A 22,707-nucleotide genomic window follows, 5' to 3' on the forward strand; every position below is an offset into this window, starting at 1 on the left:
TTAAATTTAATTGAAAGGACTAAACAGAATTAAAAACGCTAATCGCTGCACAATCGCTGGCAAAAAGCTGACACTTTTTAAAAACGCTACCATAATCACTCACTCGCTTACAAACCGCTCATACAAAACGCTAGCGATTGCGTTTAATAGCGGGTTCCAGGCCTAAACACAGCAGGAAATTAAAAAAAATAACGCACAGTGCAGAAAACCACTGTGCTGCCAGCCTGCGCGTATTGAAGCGTCCTTGTACGCCTATCCTCAGCACAGCATCGTGGCGCAGCCACACAGCTCAGGCAGGCGGGAGCATCTCGCAGACACAACGTCCACAGCCATGTGACAGCAGAGAGCAAAGGGTTACACAGCGATCGCCAGCGATGGGAGAAATACAGAGCAATAGCGAGGCTCATCCCAGGCAGCTGCCTGCACGCAGCTCTATGAAACTCGTGCGGACTTCCTGTTTCTCTCCTGGCTGAGCTGCGTGTTGTGGCTGCTCAGATGTAGGAAGCGTGTGGCACCACCCCTCTGACAGAGGGACGGATTTGCGGGGCTGCGCTGCTGATTTGTACGCGCAGCAAGTGACAGTCCTGAGCTGATTAGTGTCTGTTGCTGCTGATCCCCCTCCCAGGATTCTGCACACTCCTTTCTACTGCTGCTGTGCCTGTGCAGGAGGGGGGGCTCCGGCTACTCCTCCAGAGGGGCGTGGGAGGCTACTAACATGTTTGGGTTCTCCAGAAGACTTGTGCGCTGGGAGGAATTCTCCAACTAGTCACCTGGGAGCAGCAGCTCCACTGCTGGAATCTGAGGAGGACCCTGGCCAGGAGCTCCTCTGCTGGATTCAAGGAACAAATAAGAAGACTTTTGCTACTAGAAGAACTTTTTTTCAGGGTGTGATAAGGACCAAAGAATGGGAAGCACAGCCATGGATACTAAGAAGAAGAAAGAGCTTCCCAGGAAGAGCAGCAGCCAGAAGAGGAGGATGCTGAGAGTCCACATTCCTGTAAGTAGCTGTTGTCATTGTACATGTGCTCCTGCAGACCTGCACTGACATCTGCTGCCTCCTCTTCCTCTAGGCTGGCCCTGCAGGTGTCACCAAAGGCCCCTTTAATAAAAGAGAACTCAAAAAGTGTCATTGGACTTGGAATTCAATTTGGAATGGCAGTAATCATTTAAGCTTATTTATTTGTTTGTTTGTTTGTTTGTTTTTTTCTGTTTCAAAATTATCAGCAGCAAAACTGCTGTATGGTGTTCTGATTCAGCCTGTAAGCCTCATACACGTTAGGTAGTCCGAAGCCGAGACAATCGTTCTGCCTCATCTCAACCAAGAACCTAGCGTGTGTAAAGTTGCTCCATGAAGCTGTTTAGCGATCCGCTAAGAGTCGAACAACTACATTATCTTCCTTTATTTTCACGCTGCAGGACGCCGCTCACTTTTGCGCCATGTGTCTTTACCCTGTAGCTGAACAGGGAGTCTGTACAATGCTCGTTCCTCGAAATGTTGCCCTAACAATGAATCCTTAGTCAATCAAGGTGACATTAATTAAGCATCTATATGAGGCTTTTGGTTGGTCTGCCCTAGGATGAACTAGCTGGTGTGGGTGATGTACCTGATGCACTGTACCTACTCCTGTAGTTAGATGGAGGAGCTTGCAATGTTTGTTAAGAAAGGCATGCCATTTCGTCAAAGTTGGCAACATATTCAATTGTGCAGGCCAGGAATATTCATTGTGGTATTGGACAAACCTGTATCCAGTAAAAAGGACTTTGTAAATGTGCCCTGAAGAAAGCATGGGTCCATTGTACATGCCTTGTGGGCCACAGCTGTCTGATCTGTAAAATGAGGACGTAGCGTGAACCAACCCTGAAGCCACCTCTGCTAAGAATGTAGCGCGTGTATGGCAAAACTGATGCATCAGCAAGAGATCCAGCCTGCTGAACCATCTCATCTGAGCACAGGCCGAGCCCATTCTCCTTAAAGCACACCTGAACTGGATGAAAAACTGGGGAATTCTAACTTACCTGTGGTTTCGTGCAGCCCCCTGTAGTCCATCAGGTCCCTCAGTGTTCTCTGGGTCCCCTCCGTTCTCCCACTGGTAGCTCCGTAAGATCTTTTACTTGAACTGCAGCTGGGCCTACTGTGCCTGCACAGTCCCATCCTCACACCTTTCTCGATCGCAATCTGGAAGCATTCTGTGCATGCCCAGTTCATTCTTTTGTGAAGCAAGAAGGCACAGAATGCTCCCAGCAGCAGCAGCACAATCAAGAAGGGTGCATGGATGGGACCATGCAAGCAAAGTAGGCATTCAATTGCAGATTTTACAAAGCTGCCAGCGGGAGAACGGAGGGGACCCAGAGGATGCCGGGGGATCTGATGGATCACAGGGCCCAGAAGAAGCTCCAGGTAAGTTAAGATCCCCAGTTTTAAATCCTGTTCAGGTGTGCTTTAAGAGAACAAAAACTTGCAGGATACTAACACATGTGTACAGAACTTGGTCCCCCGAACTGTCACCTGAGGGATAGAGTCCTGATTCCTGTGGGGGGCTGTTTTTATACACCTGGTTGCTCCCAAGGGAGGCCCATAAACTGTGGGCTTTTGAGGGGTGAAGCAGGCATATACTTACCTGCAGAGAGCTGCTCCATAGCCCCACCTCTGTCTATATGCAAACTTCCACCTCCTCTGTCCTGTACCACAGATTGACGTTTCCACGATTATATACTGCGCCCCCAGCCGCCACATTGCATGCCAGGGACGCATGATGCATACCAGGAGATGTTGTTTATTGATGTGGTTGCATCTCCCAGCATGCATTGCCCATCCCCAGCATGCATTGTGGTGACTGGGGACATTGTATAGTATCTCAGGAACTTCAACTGCGGTTCTAGGATTTCTGGGGAGAGAGGAAATGGAGGCTTCCATATAGACAGGAAAGGGAGGGCTACAGAGCAACCCCCTGTAGGTAAGTAAATGCTTGCTGCACCCCACAAAAGCCCACACACTTTACAAACCTTGTTTGATAAGTTTAAAAAATGTACTGTGTAGTTCTCTTTAAGTCTGGCTTTTTAATTGGTAGGAGAGATAGATAGGTTGACTGACAGATCTGAAGGTATAGAGACACCTTGAGGAACAAAAGAGTCTGAATGGAAGAACTTGTTTATTTTTGTTAGCACAGTGGGAGATGTAGAAAGAGGGGCGTAACTATATTACACCGGACCCCCTCCCTCCCCACCATCCAGGCTTCCCTGGCGGGGGCTATTATTATGCCTTTTTTTACAAGCCCCATTTAAAAAATTAATTTACCTCAGGATACGACACACTAACATTTCAGTGGAGAAAAAGCAGCCTTCAGTGAGGCTTCAAATAAAAAAAATGTTTACAAAAATTCCAATGCCTTCTATAACTTGAGGGTTCATTTTATTTAGTGCTTTGCAGAATTCTTCTTTAAAGCAGTTGTCCCTCCCCACGTGTTGCAGGCGTGTCTCTGGTCTCACTGTGTTTACCATGACTCAATCCAGCACAGTTCAGTCAGGCTGCAGCAGCTACAATGATTTTTGGTTGCTTGACAAACGCTGTGGTTACATTTTGTCAGGCAATGATACTGTGCCTTGAAGTGATAAAACAACTGTAGGGTCAGTGCTCATACTATAAACAGATTAGCAGTAATGTATTCATCTTGCATACCAAGTGACAGCTGGGGTAGTCTGTTTTCTAGCAATCATTCTTATCTGTGGTATGTCTTTATATAAAGAGCTTATGGCTTGTTGGCATAGTTTAAACATGATCGTGATCATCAAATCGTAATAAATACAGTCACTGAACAGTGTAAAACACACGTGGTTAATTGATTCTGGATAGTGGAGGGCCCATGTACAAAGGCTTCAGAAGGGTAATGCTTAACACTGTTTCCTCAGGCTAGGCACTCTGTGGTCATTCCAGGTTCTTATCAAGCATCTGTAGCATTTTCCTGGTATTTGATATGTGGCTGGAACATGTTTACAGAGTTCATAAAGCAATTGGAGAATGTCCCAAGTGTTTCTTTTTAAACAAATAACAAATGAGGCAATAAAGAAAACTGATTTTTTTTTAACTGCCTAAAGGACAACTGTCAGGAAAAACATTACAATTTAAAATACATACTGTACATATAAATGTACATTTCTACCCCAGATTAAAATGGACTATAAATAACCCTTTTCCTATGTATCTGCAAATTACAGTAGGTAGTGATATAATTTGACAGATCTGCAAAGGCTTTGGACTAGTCCATCTCCTCATGGGGAATCCTCAGTCAGGCCCAGTGCACACCAAAACCGCTAGCAGATCCGCAATACGCTAGCGGTTTTGGAAGCTGATTTCAGAGCGATTCTAGGCATGTTTAGAGAGGTTTTCTAAACATACCTAGCGGTTTTGCGTGCGTTTTTGTGTAGCAGATTACACATATTGTTACAGTAAAAGCTGTTACTGAACAGCTACTGTAACAAAAATGCCTGGCAAACCGCTCTGAACTAGCGTTTTTCAGAGCGGTTTGCGTTTTTCCTATACTTTACATTGAGGACGAAACGCTTCCCGAAAACCGCAAACGCGCAGCAGGAGGCGCGTTTGCGGCTTGGCAGAAACCGCACCATCCCATTGCAATACATTAGACAAGCGTTTTTAGAGGCGGATCGCTCCAAAAACCGCTCGGTGTGCACTGGGCCTTACATCTTTATTTTCTGAACTGCAGTTACATAGACCGGGTCCATCCGAAAATGGCGCAGGGAGAAAAATGGCGCACCGTTCTGCCGATAAATGTATCATAAAACGCTATTTACCGTTTTAATGTAAATACAATAAAACGGTAAATTTCGTTTTATGCTACATTGATTGCAGAGCGGTGCGCCATGATAAACATGCAGGGCTGGGGGAGAGAGGCAGCGGGAGACTAGAGGGCATAGGCAGCGGATGTATGCAGAAGCATACGTTACCTTATCCTGGGCCAGTGATCGCTCCTTCCCTCCGCTCCTTCCATTCGTTTGCTGTAGTCCCGCAGCCGGCCAATCAGCATGCGGAGACTGAAGCCACATGGTGATTGGCCGGCTGCAGGACTACAGTAAACGAATGGAAGAAGTGCAGGAGCGGAGGGAAGGAGCGATCGGCGGCCGGGACAAGGTAACGTATGCTTCTGCACACATCCTCCCCGCTGCCTATGCCCTCCAGTGTCCCGCTGACTCACTCCTCCCCCGACCCCCGCTGCATTCTTGAACAATTATAACGCTATTTAGCGTTATAAGTGTAAGGCACACTGCCTGCGCCATTTTTTAACACTTATAACGCTAAATAGCGTTATATAATGTAAGTCTATGGGGCGCCCTTTGTATTCCCCTGGCGCTGTGCGCCATTATTAACTGTCACGACATAGACCAACTGCCAGAATAGTGTGCAAACGAGTAGGAAAGCTGAGCGACATATTTGTATACATCCTTTCCAGGAAGTGCTTTTGCAAAAAATTAAAGGTGATGCTGAGAAACTCCTATGAGGAGATGAACTAATCCAAAATCTTTAGGATCAGTCAGCTTTTTGCTACCTACTGTAAGTAAGTGACAGTAAAAAACATAATTTATAGTGTTTATGTACATTTTATATGTATGTATTTTAACCACTTCCCTACCAAGGGCTCGTTTTCATATGCACGCTTTCAGCCGTGCTTATGGAAATGTGATCGCAGGGACATCAGGCAGGGCATAGACTGCACTGTCTGATGTTTACATACATACACTGCGATTCTCTTCTGAGTCGCAGTGCATGGTTGCCTGCATTTTGGGACAATCACGGCTGCGATCACTTCAGCATAATAAATGGGAAAGCAAGCTCCGCCCCCGGGAGTGACACCCAACGCAGAGCTGCGTGGTTCTGCGTTGCAATGGAAACGAGTGCTGAGGGGGTTTTACCCTTCTGAATCAGAGCAATTTTCACCTGTCAGCGCTCCTCCCATTCATTTGCCAATAACTTTATAGCTACTTATCACTACAAAATGATCTATATCTTGTTTTTTTTCGCCACTATTTAGGCTTTATTTGGGTGGTTTTGCTAAGAATTATTTTATTCTAAATGCATTTTTATGGGAATAATAAAAAAAATTTGAAAAAATTCATTATTTCTTAGTTTTCGGCAATTATATTATAGTTTTAAAATAAAACGTCCTACATTCTAAAACCCACACATTTTATTTGCCCATTTGTCCCAGTTATTGCAATGTTTAAAATACTTCCCTAGTACAATGTATGGCAACAGTATTTTAGTTGGAAATAAAGGTGTATTTTCTCCATTTTGCGTCCATCACTAACTACAAGCCCATATTTGCAAAAGTAACTTTAATGTACCCTAACGACATACATAATAAAAAAGTTCATTCTCTAGGGTATCTATTTATGTATTTTTTTAATGGTCATTTTTTTTAAATATGAAAATATTTTATTTGTGTAACTTTGGGAGAGTGGGGGAGGTAAGGGGTTAACTTTAATGGTATATGTATGTGTTTTATAAAAGAAAAAAATGTATTTAGGTGTAATTTTACTATGTGGCCACAAGATGTCCTCGCACTTTTTGTTCCTGTGCCATACTGTTAGTAGGCTAACAGCAGGAAGTAAGTTGTGTATGTGTTACTTAGTGATGTCGGCGATCATTGACACGAGGACTTAGATGAATGAATGGGAACTGAGTTCCCATTCACTGTTCTTCCCACTAATGGGCGGCGATGAGAATGAGAACGCGAGCGGCAATGGACAAATATCTATACCCCTGTGCAGGAACTGAATTCCTGCAGGGGTAGATATACTGCCGCAAACGGCAGAAGTGGTTAAAGGGACTCAGAGCTGTTAAATTAAAGAGATTTTATACATACCTGGGGCTTCCTCTCTGATTGCTCCCACGCCGCCGTCCTCCGCTGCCGGCAGCTTCGAGAACAGGGCCCCGTCACTGATATCAGTCGTGGCCAGCTACGCAGAAGAAGTGTGCTCTTTGCAGCTGCTGGAGAGATACGTAAAGGGCGCATGTCTCTTACGCCAGACTGGCCCTGACTGAAGGAAGTGTGGGGACCCAGTTCCCCAAACTTCGGGCAGTGGAGGATGGCGGCGTAGGAGCGATCGGAGCGGACGGGGCTGGAGGGAGCCCCAGGTATGTATAAAATCTTTTTAATTATACAGCTCTGGTACACTTTAAATTCTACAGTTTTTTGCAAAAATGGTCCTTTAAAAACAGCCATACAGACCTTCTTTTAGGACCTTTTTCCTATGCCAATCTGGAATGCAGGGGAGGGAACACAATCGTTCTCTGCAATCGCTCTGCGTTTTTGATCCAATTGTGATGCCATTACAAAGTCCCATTCAATTGCAATAGTTCAGAGGCTTCCCGGACCTCCTGGTGCCCACTGTTCCAGTGCTGGGAACCTCTAAGCATAGCTGGGCAGCAAGCATAGGCTCGAGAAGGGTCTGGGAAGCATCTGGACCAACCAGAGGCTTCCCACTACTTAGATAAGTATCTATTTTTTATTTTTCTCTCAGGTTTGCTGTAATGAGGAAACTCTTCCCCACTCAACAACAAAAATTTTTATTTACTACTATCTATTCGCTCTATTGGAGAGAACTTACCCATTTCCTGTCCAGACAGGAAGTGAAGGAAATTCTTCCTGATGAAACCTTTTTTTTAAGTAAATATCCAAAAAGGTTCCCACCAATTTACATGCTACAACAACTAAAGTATTTTGATGGTGGTTGGCTTTGATGACATCTGGATATATTTCCTCTTTACAAACAGTTCTGAAAGCTCGGCTTTGAGGAAGTGCTGAGAAATATGATCTATATTTATTTTTATTCTTCCCCTAAAAACTCAAGAGAAAATTTCACTCAAATTCTTATAATGCTGACTTGGTTTCCTCAGAGACTCTTCATACAATGTTTCCTATGTTTTAGATCAGATCACACACTTCCTATAGCTATATATTGTTATACAGGATCTTCTCAAAAAATTAGCATATTGTGATAAAGTTCATTATTTTCTGTAATGTACTGATAAACTTTAGACTTTCATATATTTTAGATTCATTACACACAACTGAAGTAGTTCAAAGCCTTTTATTGTTTTAATATTGATGATTTTGGCATACAGCTCATGAAAACCCAAAATTTCTATCTCAAAAAATTAGCATATCATGAAAAGGTTCTCAACTAATGAATTCTAAACACCTGCAAAAGATTCCTGAGGCTTTTAAAAACTCCCAGCCTGGTTCATTACTCAAAACCGCAATCATGGGTAAGACTGCCGACCTGAGTGTTGTCCAGAAGGCCATCATTGACACCCTCAAGCAAGAGGGTAAGACACAGAAAGAAATTTCTGAACGAATAGGCTGTTCCCAGAGTGCTGTATCAAGGCACCTCAGTGGGAAGTCTGTGGGAAGGAAAAAGTGTGGCAGAAAACGCTGCACAATAAGAAGAGGTGACCGGACCCTGAGGAAGATTGTAGAGATGGACCGATTCCAGACCTTGGGGGACCTGTGGAAGCAGTGGACTGAGTCTGGAGTAGAAACATCCAGAGCCACCGTGTGCAGGCATGTACAGAAAATGGGCTACAGGTGCCGCATTCCCCAGGTAAAGCCACTTTTGAACCAGAAACAGCGGCAGAAGCGTCTGACCTGGGCTACAGAGAAGCAGCACTGGACTGTTGCCCAGTGGTCCAAAGTACTTTTTTCGGATGAAAGCAACATTTGCACGTCATTCGGAAATCAAGGTGCCGGAGTCTGGAGGAAGATTGGGGAGAGGGAAATGCCAAAATGCCTGAAGTCCAGTGTCAAGTACAGGTCAGGCGCTTCTGCCACTGTTTCTGGTTCAAAAGTGGCTGTACCTGGGGAATGCGGCACCTGTAGCCCATTTCCTGCACATGCCTTTACACGGTGGCTCTGGATGTTTCTACTCCAGACTCAGTCTACTGCTTCCACAGGTCCCCCCCCCCAAGGTCTGGAATCGGTCCATCTCTACAATCTTCCTCAGGGTCCGGTCACCTCTTCTCGTTGTGCAGCGTTTTCTGCCACACTTTTTCCTTCCCACAGACTTCCCACTGAGGTCCTTGATACAGCACTCTGGGAACAGCCTATTCGTTCAGAAATTTCTTTCTGTGTCTTTCCCTCTAGCTTGAGGGTGTCAATGATGGCCTTCTGGACAGCAGTCTTACCCATGATTGCGGTTTTGAGTAATGAACCAGGCTGGGAGTTTTTAAAAGCCTCAGGAATCTTTTGCAGGTGTTTAGAGTTAATTAGAGAATTCAGATGATTAGGTTAATAGCTCGTTTAGAGAACCTTTTCATGATATGCTAATTTTTTGAGATAGAAATTTTGGGTTTTCATGAGCTGTATGCCAAAATCATCAATATTAAAACAATAAAAGGCTTTGAACTACTTCAGTTGTGTGTAATGAATCTAAAATATATGAAAGTCTAAAGTTTATCAGTACATTACAGAAAATAATGAACTTTATCACAATATGCTAATTTTTTGAGAAGATCCTGTATAGATCCCCCAAAGCATTCTTATAGACCAGAGATCTTTCTACTGGCTTTAGAGCACTCAGTAAATGAACATTCTGCAGAGATCACCTGCCAGCAATAAAGACGTCGCCACCGGTGATACATTTTAGAATGTACATATGGGAAAAATAAAAGGAAAGATTTATAATAAGCAAACACTGAATTAATAATTTATAAATGAATATGGAAAAAAAATATTCATTATGTTATTTTGTCTACAGTTCCTCTTTAAAAAAAAAATAAGATAGCTTCTACAAGATCTTAGCAGTAACATTCAGGCTCCCTGCACACTGCATGTGATTCCAATTCCGATTTTTAATCGTTTTTTACATCCAATTCCGATTTTTAATCGTTATTGCATGCTGCGTTTTTTTCCTCCTTTTTTCTGTTGCTTGTATTCAGGAAAAATCGGAATTGCAAAACGGATTTGCAGTGTGCAGGGAGCCTCAGGCCTTGTTCACTTTGCTTTCCGTTCGCGTGTCCATCTGCGTTCTGGTTTTGTGGCTTTTTTTTTTATCCGATTCCTGGCGATTACCTGCGCGCTGTATTTTTTTTACCGCTTTCTAAACGGTTTTGGCGAGACGTCAGTCAGGAAGTGAACTCTTTAATCCAGAAAAAAATAAATACAATGTATTTATTCTTAAAAACGCGAACACAATCGCTGCACAAATCGATTTTATGAGCGTTTGAGTTTTACTTATACCTTCCATTGAGGCAAAATCGCCTCAAAAATGACTCAGGCACAGTTTTTCTGACCTGAACGCGGATGGAACGCTCCAATCTGAACTACACCATAGAGAAGCATGGTGTAACCGCTTTCAGGGCGTTTTTTAAAAAAACCCTGCGCTTAAAATTGTCCAAAAACGCCTCTAGTGTGAACCAGCCCTCAGAAGGATTTATATAAATTACTGCCAGAGTGATCATACTGCCTTTAGCAAACGGAAATCCTTTCACTTTCCAAAATTCATTAAAGTGGACCTGAACTCTTGCACAGGACAGAAGAAAAACAGAGAGAAATGCACCGTTTGTATTCAAGTCTCTTTCACAGTAGGACGCTGCGTTTTGATGCGACGTTAAAGTTGCATCGCAAATTACAACGCGACGCCCAAAAAAAGTCGCCATGCAACTTAATGCCCCGTTATCGTCGCATACAGTACAGCATACAGGCAATGAAAAGTATGCTTCCAAGTCATTACTGAGCATGTGCAAACAGTCTAACGCAGCTAATCGCGTGTATAACGCACTGCATGCAGTACTTTCACTTAACGTGCAGCGTTAGACTCCAACTCAACGTGTGCATTGTGAAGAGGGCATTGAATTTTCATTGCAGTGAGTTATTCTGCGCTAAATGTTGTTTTAATGTGCGACTTTAACGTTGCACTATGAAAGAGGCCTTAGAGAGTTTAGCCTGTCTAATTCCCCCTCATTTGTGTATAATCACAAATTGTAATCTGATCTCCCCCCTGTGTCACATGACTGCCTATGGCAGAGATGGCAGATAAGCCCATTTGAAAGCACAGGAGGTTAACAATATGTCTGCTTTCATGAATCAGGAAGTAGAAACAGTGCAGATCTATTTTAAGATTTGTATCAGCTGTGACAAACAAATGTTTTTTGGTTTAAAGGTTATTATGCTGTTGTGTAGCTTGTAGAGTGGAGAGGACTTCTGCCAAGTTATTAGCAGCCTTAGACTCCCCATTACTATACATGACTTCTAAAAGAACTATGTCACAAAGTAGAACACCTTTTTTGTTAATGCTTTGTTCTTAAGCCAAGCATTAATTACTGGGATTATCGGTGAATGAAAACATGGACTGTTAAAGGGCATTTATTGCCAAACTCGCTCTACATATGTAGTAGGACACAGTCAAAGCAGAACCACTTTTAAAATGTCAACAGACACTGGCCTCAATTCACCAAGCTTATCTCCTGTCTTTAATAACTTTTCTAGAGTTATCACCATGGTGATGAGGCATGTCGTATTCAGGAAACATTTTACCTCAGGCAAACCTAAAGTTAACTCTTCTGTCTTTAAGTTAAGGAGAGATCTCTAAAGTTAACTCTTCAATCCTTAACCAGTTCACCCCCAAGGGTTTTTATCCTAACGGACCAGAGCAATTTTCAGTTGTCAGCGCTCCTCCCTTTTATTCCCTAATAACTTTATTACTACTTATCACAAGAAAATGATCTATACCTCGTTTTTTTCGCCACCAATTAGGCTTTCTGTGGATAGTACATTTTGCTAAGAATTTTTTTATTCTAAATGCATTTTAATGAGAAAAACAGAAAAAAAAAGAAAAAAAATCATTATTTCTCAGTGTTCAGCCTTTATAGTTTTAAAATTAAACATTCTCCTGTGGATAAAACAAACACGTTGTATTTGCCCAGTGGTCCCGATAATTAAACCGTTTAGATTATGTCCCTACCACAATGTATGGCGACAGTATATTATTTTGAAATATAAGTGGTTATTTTTCTGTTTGTTCTGGCCATAATTACAAGCCCCTATGTAATTAATTAAAATTAATTTTCCCCCATAAAATATAGAATAAAAAAAGCTGAGTCCCTAAGGCAACTATTTATTTTTTTTTTTAAGCTGATTTTTTTTTTTACAAGTGTTTTTTTTGGGGGGGAGGGTTGGAAGTGTAATTTTATTAATGATGTGTATATACTTGAAAATGTATGTATTTTGTAAGTGTAATATACTTTTTGGCCACAAGATGGCGCTGGTGAACACTCATAGGACGTGTTCACTTTTTTTTTTTTTTTTTTTTACACACTTTATTAAACTGTTACATTTCCTGTTTATGTGAATGGACGTAGCCGCTGTTCGCGGTCACGTCCATTCACTCCAGGCACTGCGATTGGGTAGAGGACTGTTCAGTCCTCTTCCCCAATCGCCCAGCACGGGATCCCGACGGTAATGGCGGCGGTAGCGGCGGACACACGGCGGTAGCAGCGGCGGGAATGCGCGACGTATTAAAACGTCATGTTGCTGTTAATAGCGGTAAGCATGACGTTTTAATACGTTAGGATGGCGGTAAATGGTTAAAATAACTCCAGAATTCTAAAGCTAAAGACAGGCTGTTCATTAACTGCGTATAAAAATAACTACAGAGGAGGTAATTTAATTACAAAAACAAAAGTTTGCTTTCCTAAAACAGAAAGAATTTGCAATAATTCAGGTTGGAGTGAGCTTGAGATGTCTCCCAGAGCAACACTGCTGAATATATGCAGATTAACCATTGTACCCTTAGAAGCTAAACACACCTCCAGAACCGCTGGAATGCAATGATGTGTCAGCTTGTTAATTTGTACAGAGCCATAATAATCCAACATGCATACAGACTGTTTCGGATTGTTTGATCCTCATCAGTGCATGGCATGGATTAATTTGGCTCTATGGAGTAGGGCTTGTGAATCCGAGAGGCACAGACTAACCAGCAAGCTCATGGTGACCCATAACTCATTGGAGTGTGTAAGGGACTACAATGGTCCTAAAAGCCCCCTTACTAAGATGTTAAGAAAAACAAAAGTTTGCTTTCCTAAAACAGAAAGAATTTGCAATAATTCAGGTTGGAGTGAGCTTGAGATGTCTCCCAGAGCAACACTGCTGAATATATGCAGATTAACCATTGTACCCTTAGAAGCTAAACACACCTCCAGAACCGCTGGAATGCAATGATGTGTCAGCTTGTTAATTTGTACAGAGCCATAATAATCCAACATGCATACAGACTGTTTCGGATTGTTTGATCCTCATCAGTGCATGGCATGGATTAATTTGGCTCTATGGAGTAGGGCTTGTGAATCCGAGAGGCACAGACTAACCAGCAAGCTCATGGTGACCCATAACTCATTGGAGTGTGTAAGGGACTACAATGGTCCTAAAAGCCCCCTTACTAAGATGTTAAGAAAAACAAAAGTTTGCTTTCCTAAAACAGAAAGAATTTGCAATAATTCAGGTTGGAGTGAGCTTGAGATGTCTCCCAGAGCAACACTGCTGAATATATGCAGATTAACCATTGTACCCTTAGAAGCTAAACACACCTCCAGAACCGCTGGAATGCAATGATGTGTCAGCTTGTTAATTTGTACAGAGCCATAATAATCCAACATGCATACAGACTGTTTCGGATTGTTTGATCCTCATCAGTGCATGGCATGGATTAATTTGGCTCTATGGAGTAGGGCTTGTGAATCCGAGAGGCACAGACTAACCAGCAAGCTCATGGTGACCCATAACTCATTGGAGTGTGTAAGGGACTACAATGGTCCTAAAAGAAGAATTACAGAGGAGGTAACTTAAAGAGTGAAGAGATAAAATAACGCTCTCACTGTGTGGTGGCAAGTTATCTCTTGCCTTATTATCTCCAGCATGATCTTAGTGAATTGAGGCCAATGTTACACTGGCATACTGAAGAAACATCATGGTAGTTTAACAAAAAAGTCCAGATACTGTGTGTATTTTTTTTTTCTTTTCTCATCAGAGTAACGGATCTGCCCATCTTGCTGGCGTATGAATTGGCTAGTAGTGGAACAACAATTTCTAGATCCTCTTTTGATTATGTTGTCTAGGATATGTTTTCTTGTTCTTATTAGTTAATTTACATGATTACTTTATGGGGGGGAGGGGCTGCTGATTTGCCCAAGCTGTCCATGGAATTTTGATGATGATTGTTTGAACTGGACCTGAACTCAGATCGTCCTCTCTGCTCTAAAATATAAGCAACAGCATAATACCCTTTACAGAAAAATATTTCCTTGTTACAGTTTATAGAGCTCCTAAGAGATGCTGCAGTGTAGTTACTTCCTGGTTTGCTGGGAGCACAAAAAGGGTTAACCTGTGTTTACATTTTAGCTCAGAACTCAGCAGACAGCTGGGAGATCAAATAACAGCGGCTCATTGGCAAAACACAACACAATCATGCTGTATACCTGCTAGATTCAGTCCCGGTTCACACTGGTGTTAAAAAATGTTCAGTTCGCGGATCGGATCCAAATGGATGCAAATAGATCCAATGTTAAGCTATGAATCCGTTCTTATCTGTCTGTTCAAACAGATCTGTTCCGCACAAGCCGCTGAATTGAACGCAGGCTGCCGGCAGTACTAATTTTTCTGGACTGCTGAGCCCAGCGGAACGGAAGCTGAAGCGCTGCATTGGAGGCAATGAGAAAATGCAGTGTTTCTTCACACTAGTGAAACGGACCGTTCTAAATAGAAAAATACAAGTGGGGTGGGGGTGGCGGTTGTGGGGAAACGGAACGTAAGCAGCGTAACGGAAACAGAGTTAAAACAGATCGAATCAACTGGTGATCAGATCCGTTTTCAGGAATCCTTTTGCCACTCCAACGCAAATGTTAACCGGGCCCCAGTCAGAATTGCAACAAGGGAAATTGTGCTGAGAAGTAGGATCAAAGTACAATTGCAATCGCCTTTCCTAGTGGAAAAAAACCCGGAGACATAAGTAATCCTGAGGATATATAGCCTTAAAAAGACACTGAAGCGAAAAAAAATATATGATATAGTGAATTGGTTGTGTACTATGAATAATTACTAGAAGATTAGCAGCAAAGAAAATATTCTCATACTTTTATTTTCAGGTATATAGTGTTTTTTCTAACATTGCATCATTCTATAATATGTGCAGATTACACAACACTCAGCATTCAAAATGAGTCTTTCAGAGCAGTCTGTGAAGTAATGACCTCTCCTCTAGCAGAGGAAAAGTAAATAGTCCAGCAACAGTTGAGATAATAAAAGTCAGATAACAGCCCTCTCCAGGACTAACTTAGTCGGAGAGCTTAATGGCTTGTTTGCATAGAGATAACAACTGGAGTTTCTCAACTCTTCCTGTACTGGAAACAATTACACTGATGTATCTGATCTTAATGTTTTATTTCTTAGCTGTGCTACACATACAAATCATAATATCATCATTTTTTTTTTCGCTTCATTGTCTCTTTAAAGCTAACTTGTAAAAACAAAAATCTCCCCTCTGGGTTACTTATCTTGGGATGGGGAAAACTCTGGATCCTAAATATGTTTCCCCATCCTCCTCCGTCCTCTCGATCCTGTGCTGGGACCCCCAAAGACCTCCCTGCATATGCGCATTAGCTCTGTCTCGCTCGGGCTCCGGTGGAAATAGCCGAGCCCGATCAGGTCTATGCCACTGTGTGGGCGCAGATGGCTTGCGCCTGCGCAGTGGTGCAGACCCAATCCAGCCCGGCTTTTTTCAAAGAAAGCTCAGTGGCGCGTACCTACTGGGCCTGCGTAAAGGGCTGACAAGCAACAACAAGACTCCGACTCCAGGTACCCAAAATGGCTCAGACTCCTCGACTACGACTCCTTAGTCCAATACTTACCAGGGCTGTGGATTTCGTACAAAAATCATCCGACTCCTCGACTCCAACTCCGACTCCACAGCCCTGGGATAAACACAACAGAAAGTATACAGCTACTAAAAGCCATCTCCCGCCATGTATTTAACATACAATATAACGGCTTAATCATAAAAACTTTGTTCATATGACCAGAAGCAGTTGAGATAAGGGAAATAGTTCTCTCTTTGTGGGTGTGGTTGCTGCTGCTTGTATTGCATCATTCCACTGTTCAGACTTCAGGCGGGAGGAGACAGACTGAATCTCTTTGAAATGATTGTGGCCTATAGCAGTGTCAGTCTGCACATTAGGAAGTGGCCAGTGTTCAGATTTCTGATCAGGCAATTTAAAGTAAACCTGTAGGGAAAAAAGTACCTCTGGGGGGTGCTTATCTTGGGAGGAGGAAGCCACCCCAATCTAGCGCTGGCAGCCTGGAGCAGATGCTAACAATAATACAATATACGGTAATCTCGTTATAATTAACTCTGATATTGTAAACATTCTGGTATTGTAAACGTGCTTCTCCAGGTCCCAGCCAATCTCCATTATAAGACTATGGGAGATCAGCCAGCCTCTAAGTCTATCCGGGCAACTCGGATATAATAAAACTTCTGTTATAGTAAATATGTTTTTTGGCCTCTCCGTGAGGCTGACTCTGGATATAGTAAAAAGTGGGTGGTGCATGCGTCATATGTCAGTGTGAAACCCATGATTGTCTGCTTTCTTCAGGCTTGTTGCAAGTGAGTTGATGCCTGATAACATTTGTAATGTGAATGTAAACAAAAGAGGATGCACCGTTACCATTTCCATGTTGCAATCACTGATAAAGATATAACTTTTGCCTCCTTGGGATCCAGAGGCTTTCCCCTCTCGAGGTAAGTACCCCCCAGGGACACTTTTTTTTTGTACAGGTACACTTTAAATCTGATTTTGCTTGAATTTAGCTAATTAAAGAACTTCCATCTAGAGGAAAGCCGTCTCTGCCATTAGGTGCCTACACGGGCCTAAAGCAGGGCTTTAGTTCACTAACCATTTGACATCCTTTGGTATGATGCGATATGACCCAGATAATGGCCATCTTATGTTTATTAATATTGGGAAAGTGGGAGATGTAGAGCCAAGTGTTGGCACTGCAGTGCACTTGGGGAGGGTTGTCACTGCACCACTCGGGGCCGGCTGGTTAGCCAATAACCATGCTCTGCCTGCTCCGACCTCAAGGCACAATACTGCGGATGGAGGAAGAAAAAGCGAAAGTTGGCACTGCAAGCAATCCAGTTTATTCCATAGAAAAATACAATCAGCATCATAAAAAGTGCTATTCTGTGCAATAAAGCAAAGTAATGTGCACATACCGGTCCCAGTGGGCAGTCAGTGGGTGATGAATGGTGGGTGCAGGGCACAACATTTTGCACAAATCTATGCGTAGAGTAGAAGCGCAGTAATGCGCGAAACGGCCACAAGGCAACTATGCCCTGCACCCACCATCCATCACCCGCTGACTACCCACCGGGACCAGTATGTGCACATTACTTTGCTTTATTGCACAGGATAGCACTTTTTTTATGACGTTTATTAATATTTGTTGGTATTTTGTAAACATTTTAGAAGATTGTATTCATTTTATCAATCCTATTTACATTTTTAAAGTAACATTTATGCTGTTATACGGTATAGCGGTCAGTTGGAAAGTCATATCTTTGTACACTTTCTTGAATTTATTTTTATTTCACAGTTGTAATGATTAAAATGACTAATTATGAATTGCTTTTATATTGTCTTTTAATTATAACTATTTAATTTTTTTTTAATAAACCCATCTTATTTTCTGAGGAAATTATTTATTGTACACTACCATAGTTATTTGTTCCTTTCTCTTTCTGTAAATTTGAAGACTGTAAAAGGCATAAATAAAGCAAAAAGGATATGGAATTATTTATCACAACTTTACTTCCTTACTAAACTTAGTGAGGCATACTTAAATGGCACTGTATGCCTCACTGTATGCGATTGAAATCTAATCGTGCTGCAACGGATTCCAGGTAGTGTGTAAGGAGACTAAGGGGCCCATACACCTAACGATTTTCCCGCCGATATACAGCCGTTTTGATCACAGTGATCAAAACGGCTGTGAAATCGCCACGCACACCGCTGACAGAACGATCGATTTCCGTCCGAAATCAATCGTTCCCGTCGGTTCCCGTCGACCCATCCGTGCGGAAGATTTTTCTCGGTCGCCGGCGGGTCGGGAGTGCGTCGTTAGCGGCGTTCGAATGCCCGACGATCGACGCAATGCAGCGGGTATACATTACCTGCTCCGGCCGGTGCGAATCCACGCTCACTGCTGTTTTCTCCGCTCTGGTCTGGTCTTCGGCATGCTTCACTTCTTCCTGCCCGGCAGAAAGTTTAAACAGTAGAGGGCGCTCTACTGTTTAAACTTCCTGCCAGGCAGGAAGAAGTGAAGCATGCCGGAGACCAGACCAGAGCGGAGAAGACAGCAGTGAGCGGGAATTTGCGCCGGCGGAGCAGGTAATGTATGCGGGGCGGGGAGCGGCGGCAGCACCACCACCACCACAGATTGTGAACGGTTTCAGGCTGAAATCGGTTCACAATCTGTTTGCAGTAAAGGTAGCCAGATTCGATCATAGAGGGATCTATCTGTTGGTCGAATCTGATGGCAAATCGACCAGTGTATGTCCACCTTTAGCATCTTGTTCTGCCCTTTGGAGAGGGAAAGGGGCAAATGATTAGGAGGTTCCACACTGCAAGGACAAGAGCAGTTAAGGGGAACCTGAGGTGAGAGGGAAATGGAGGCTGACATGCTTGTTTCCTTTTAAATAATGCACATTGCCTGGCTGTCCTGATTATCCTCTGCCTCTCATACTTTAAGCCATAGACCCTGAACAAGCAGATGTGTGGTTTAGACCCTACAGACTAGAAAGATCAGCAGACTGCCAGGCAACTGGTATTGTTTAAAAGGAAATAAATATGGCAGCTTCCATAGGTCTCACGCCTCAAGTTCCTTTTAAACAATAACCAAGAGTGGTGTTTAGTGATCCAACATGGTTCATGACTAATAGGAATGGTTAATGAGATGTTAATAATGCTGAATTTGTGAATTCAGAATTAGTCCAATCATATTCTGCTGCAGATTCAATTCTTATTTGCATATGTTTGCGTAATGCTAGCATAACATTTACATCAACTTGAAAATATTAGCATCTATTAACAATCAACATCATCAACCAGGCTGGGCGAATACCTGTACTCATTTTTTTTTACTAAAAAATTATCGTAAATGATCACCTTGTGCAAAAGGAAAAAATAAAAGAATGTAACCGTGTCCACATAGTCATTTTAATTACAGTGCACTGCTGAATAGGGCTGCCTAAATGGACAAACCTGCAGCATTGTTGTTCAGTTTAACCACAGATTGAGATTAGATGTGCTTTGGTCAAATACTGTAATTATAATTTTCAGTAACAGAAAATTATATTTAGGCTAGGCTCATTGTAGCCTTACATACAGTGGGATGCGAAAGTTTGGGCAACCTTGTTAGTTGTCATGTTTTTCCTGTATAAATTGTTGGTTGTTACGATAAAAAATGTCAGTTAATTATATCATACATGAGACACACAGTGATATTTGAGAAGTGAAATTAAGTTTATTGGATTTACAGAAAGTGTGCAGTAATTAGGCAGGTGCATAAATTTGGGCACCACAAAAAAGAAATGAAATCAATATTTAGTAAATCCTCCTTTTGCAGAAATTACAGCCTCTAAACGCTTCCTGTAGGTTCCAATGAGAGTCTGGATACTGGTTAAGGCCTGGAACCCACTGAAATCCGCAAACGCAAAACGCAACCGCTAGCGTTTTGTCTGAGCGGTTTGCAAGCGGATTCATGCGCGTTTTCGGTCGCGTTTTGCAACAGTGTATTTTTTTGCTCAGCGGTTGTGTAGCGTTTTGCGTTTCGCGTTTTTATCCTGATTGGTCCTGTGAATTATTTTAATTTTGTTACAGTGTGCTGAACCACAAAACGCTAGCAAAACCGCTCAGTTTAGGTTTTGCTGAGCGTTTCTGCTAGCGTTTCAATACTTTACATTGAAGCGCTAACGCTCTCAAAATGCTGCAGGTCCTGCGTTTGCGTTTCTGGGAAACGCAAACGCTCCTGTGGAAGTTGCCCCATCCATTAACATCAGCTGAGCGTTTTGGCAAAACGTTAGCGTATCGCAGCGCTGCCAAAATGCTAAAAAAAACGCTCTTGTGGGTTCCAGCCCTAAAGGTATTTTAGGCCATTCCTCTTTACAAAACATCTCTATTTCATTCAGGTTTGATGGCTTCCGAGCATGGACAGCTCTCTTTAACTCACACAAAATAATTTTTTCAATAAAGTATTTGTGTAATTTTGAATATAAATTTTTAGACTTTTGCATCTATGTAATTTTTACCCCCCTTGTGGTGGTTATCCACCCCATATTGGTTTTGATCACCGTTAGGTTTATGCCTAAATGTTTTGATATCGATAACCTATAGTGTTATTGCCAATTGCTACTATGACGACTTGGTGGGCGTACTTCTCTGCTGGGCGTGGATCCTAGTGTTTTGTGTAATGTAGGACGCGCCCTCTCAGTACGTATAGACGTCCGCAATAGATGCCGCATGTTTGTTTACATGCGCTTAGCGGACGTCATTCTTTCTTCCGCATACGTCATGGCGTATTATGCGTACTTAGTTCGCATACGTCATGACCACGCGTCATGAGTTTGCGACCATTTGATTGGTCGACGGCACTACAGGGGGGTGGGGCTAAGTCTGTCCACCCCGTTCATATGGTTGGCCATATGTGGGAGGCCCCTTTGAGGGTGCCTCGCGCGGATTGGCTGACTATAATTTTATACAATTTATTTCTTATGGCTGTATTGAACCTGGCGGTGTTTCAACCATATGATAAGGTGCTGTTAGCGCTATGCAGTGTGTACATTTTGGAGTAAGCGCTTGAGATACACAATGTTTAATAGGACTTTTTCTGATAAAAGGGGAGGTTTTTTCTGATACACATAAGTCTTCCATCAGGTTCTCTGGTGACATAATGTCCGGTGATTAGATGATACCAGCGCTGCATTTCGATTGGTTTTTAGACTTTATATAAGCACATGATTTGTATGTGGTTTTTATGCAGTGTTGGACAACTTGATAAAGAGCTAGGTTGCTCGAAACAGCGGTCTGTCGTTGTACCCTCTGCTTTGTCTGATGTGACCAATAAAGAAGCTATAATTTACTACATTGGTGCCTGCGAAACCTGTGTTCCTGTACTTGACGGCTCCAGTGGTGTGGAAGACCGACTGCTTGGGCACATTATTTCCTATACATGGGTGCTGTCCCAATCACACTTCTTGGACTGAGAAAAAAAATGTCAGTTAATTATATCATACAGGAGACACACAGTGATATTTGAGAAGTGAAATTAAGTTTATTGGATTTACAGAAAGTGTGCAGTAATTAGGCAGGTGCATAAATGTGGGCACCACAAACAAGAAATGAAATCAATGTTTAGTAGATCCTCCTTTGGCAGAAATTACAGCCTTTAAACGCTTCCTGTAGGTTCCAATGAGAGTCTGGATACTGGTTAAAGGTATTTTGGACCATTCCTCTTTACAAAACATCTCTAGTTCATTCAGGTTTGATGGCTTCCGAGCATGGACAGCTCTCTTTAACTCACACCACAGATTTTCAATTATATTCAGGTCTGGGGACTGAGATGGCCATTCCAGAACATTGTACTTGTTCCTCTGCATGAATGCCTTAGTGGATTTTGAGCAGGGTTTAGGGTCGTTGTCTTGTTGAAAGATCCAGCCCCGGCGCAGATTCCTGAACATTGCTCTCCAGAATGCTGATACTGAGTGGAATCCATGCGTCCCTCAACTTTGACAAGATTCTCAGTCCCTACACTAGCCAGACAGCCCCACATCATGATGGAATCACCACCATATTTTACTATAGGTAGCAGGTGTTTTTCTTGGAATGCTGTGTTATTTTTCCTCTGTGCATAATGCCCTTTGTTATGCCCAAATATTTCAATTTTAGTTTCATCAGTCCACAGCACCTTATTCCAAAAATGAAGCCAGCTTGTCCAAATGTACTTTAGCATACCTCAAGCGGCTCTGTTTGTGCTGTGGGCTTCCTCTGCATCACTCTCCCATACAGCATCTCCTTGTGTAAAGTGTGCTCCATCTGCAGCAAGATGATGTTGTAGGTCTTTGGTGCTGGTCTGTGGGTTGACTATGACTGTTCTCACCATTCGTCCGCTTCTGTTTATCCGAGATTTTTCTTGGTCTGTCACTTCGAGCCTTAACTTGAACTGAGCCTGTAGTTTTCCATTTCCTCAATATGTACCTAACTGTGGAAACAGACAGCTGAAATCTCTGAGACAGCTTTCTGTATCCTACCCCTAAACCATGATGGGGAACAATCTTTGTCTTCAGGTCATTTGAGAGTTATTTTGAGACCCCCATGTTGCTATTCTTCATAGAGAATTAAAAGAGGAGAAAGACTTCTGATTGACCCCTTTAAATACTCTTTATCATAATTGGATTCACCTGTGTATGTAGGTCAGTGGTCACTGAGCTTACCAAGCCAATTTGAGTTCCAATAATTAGTTCTAAAAGTTTTGGAATCAATATAATGACAACAGTGCCCAAATGTATGCACCTGCCTAATTTTATTTAAACAATTATTGCACACTTTCTGTAAATCCAATATACTTCATTTCACTTCTTAACCAC

At 42.5% G+C, this 22,707-nt stretch overlaps 1 protein-coding gene across 1 annotated transcript in view; it reads left to right on the forward strand.

Annotated features, from left to right (window-relative positions):
• Positions 1–481: 481 nt before the first annotated feature.
• Positions 482–22,707, forward strand: part of PRKAG2 (protein kinase AMP-activated non-catalytic subunit gamma 2) — a 421,795-nt gene continuing 399,569 nt past the window's right edge. Inside the window, exon 1 of the mRNA XM_068235913.1 lies at positions 482–997. Coding sequence (XP_068092014.1) covers positions 905–997 — 93 coding nt within the window. The 5' untranslated portion in view covers positions 482–904. The remainder of the gene's footprint in view (positions 998–22,707) is intronic.

The sequence above is a fragment of the Hyperolius riggenbachi genome, chromosome 5 (assembly GCF_040937935.1).
Source record: "Hyperolius riggenbachi isolate aHypRig1 chromosome 5, aHypRig1.pri, whole genome shotgun sequence".
In the NCBI taxonomy this organism is placed as follows: Eukaryota; Metazoa; Chordata; class Amphibia; order Anura; family Hyperoliidae; genus Hyperolius; species Hyperolius riggenbachi.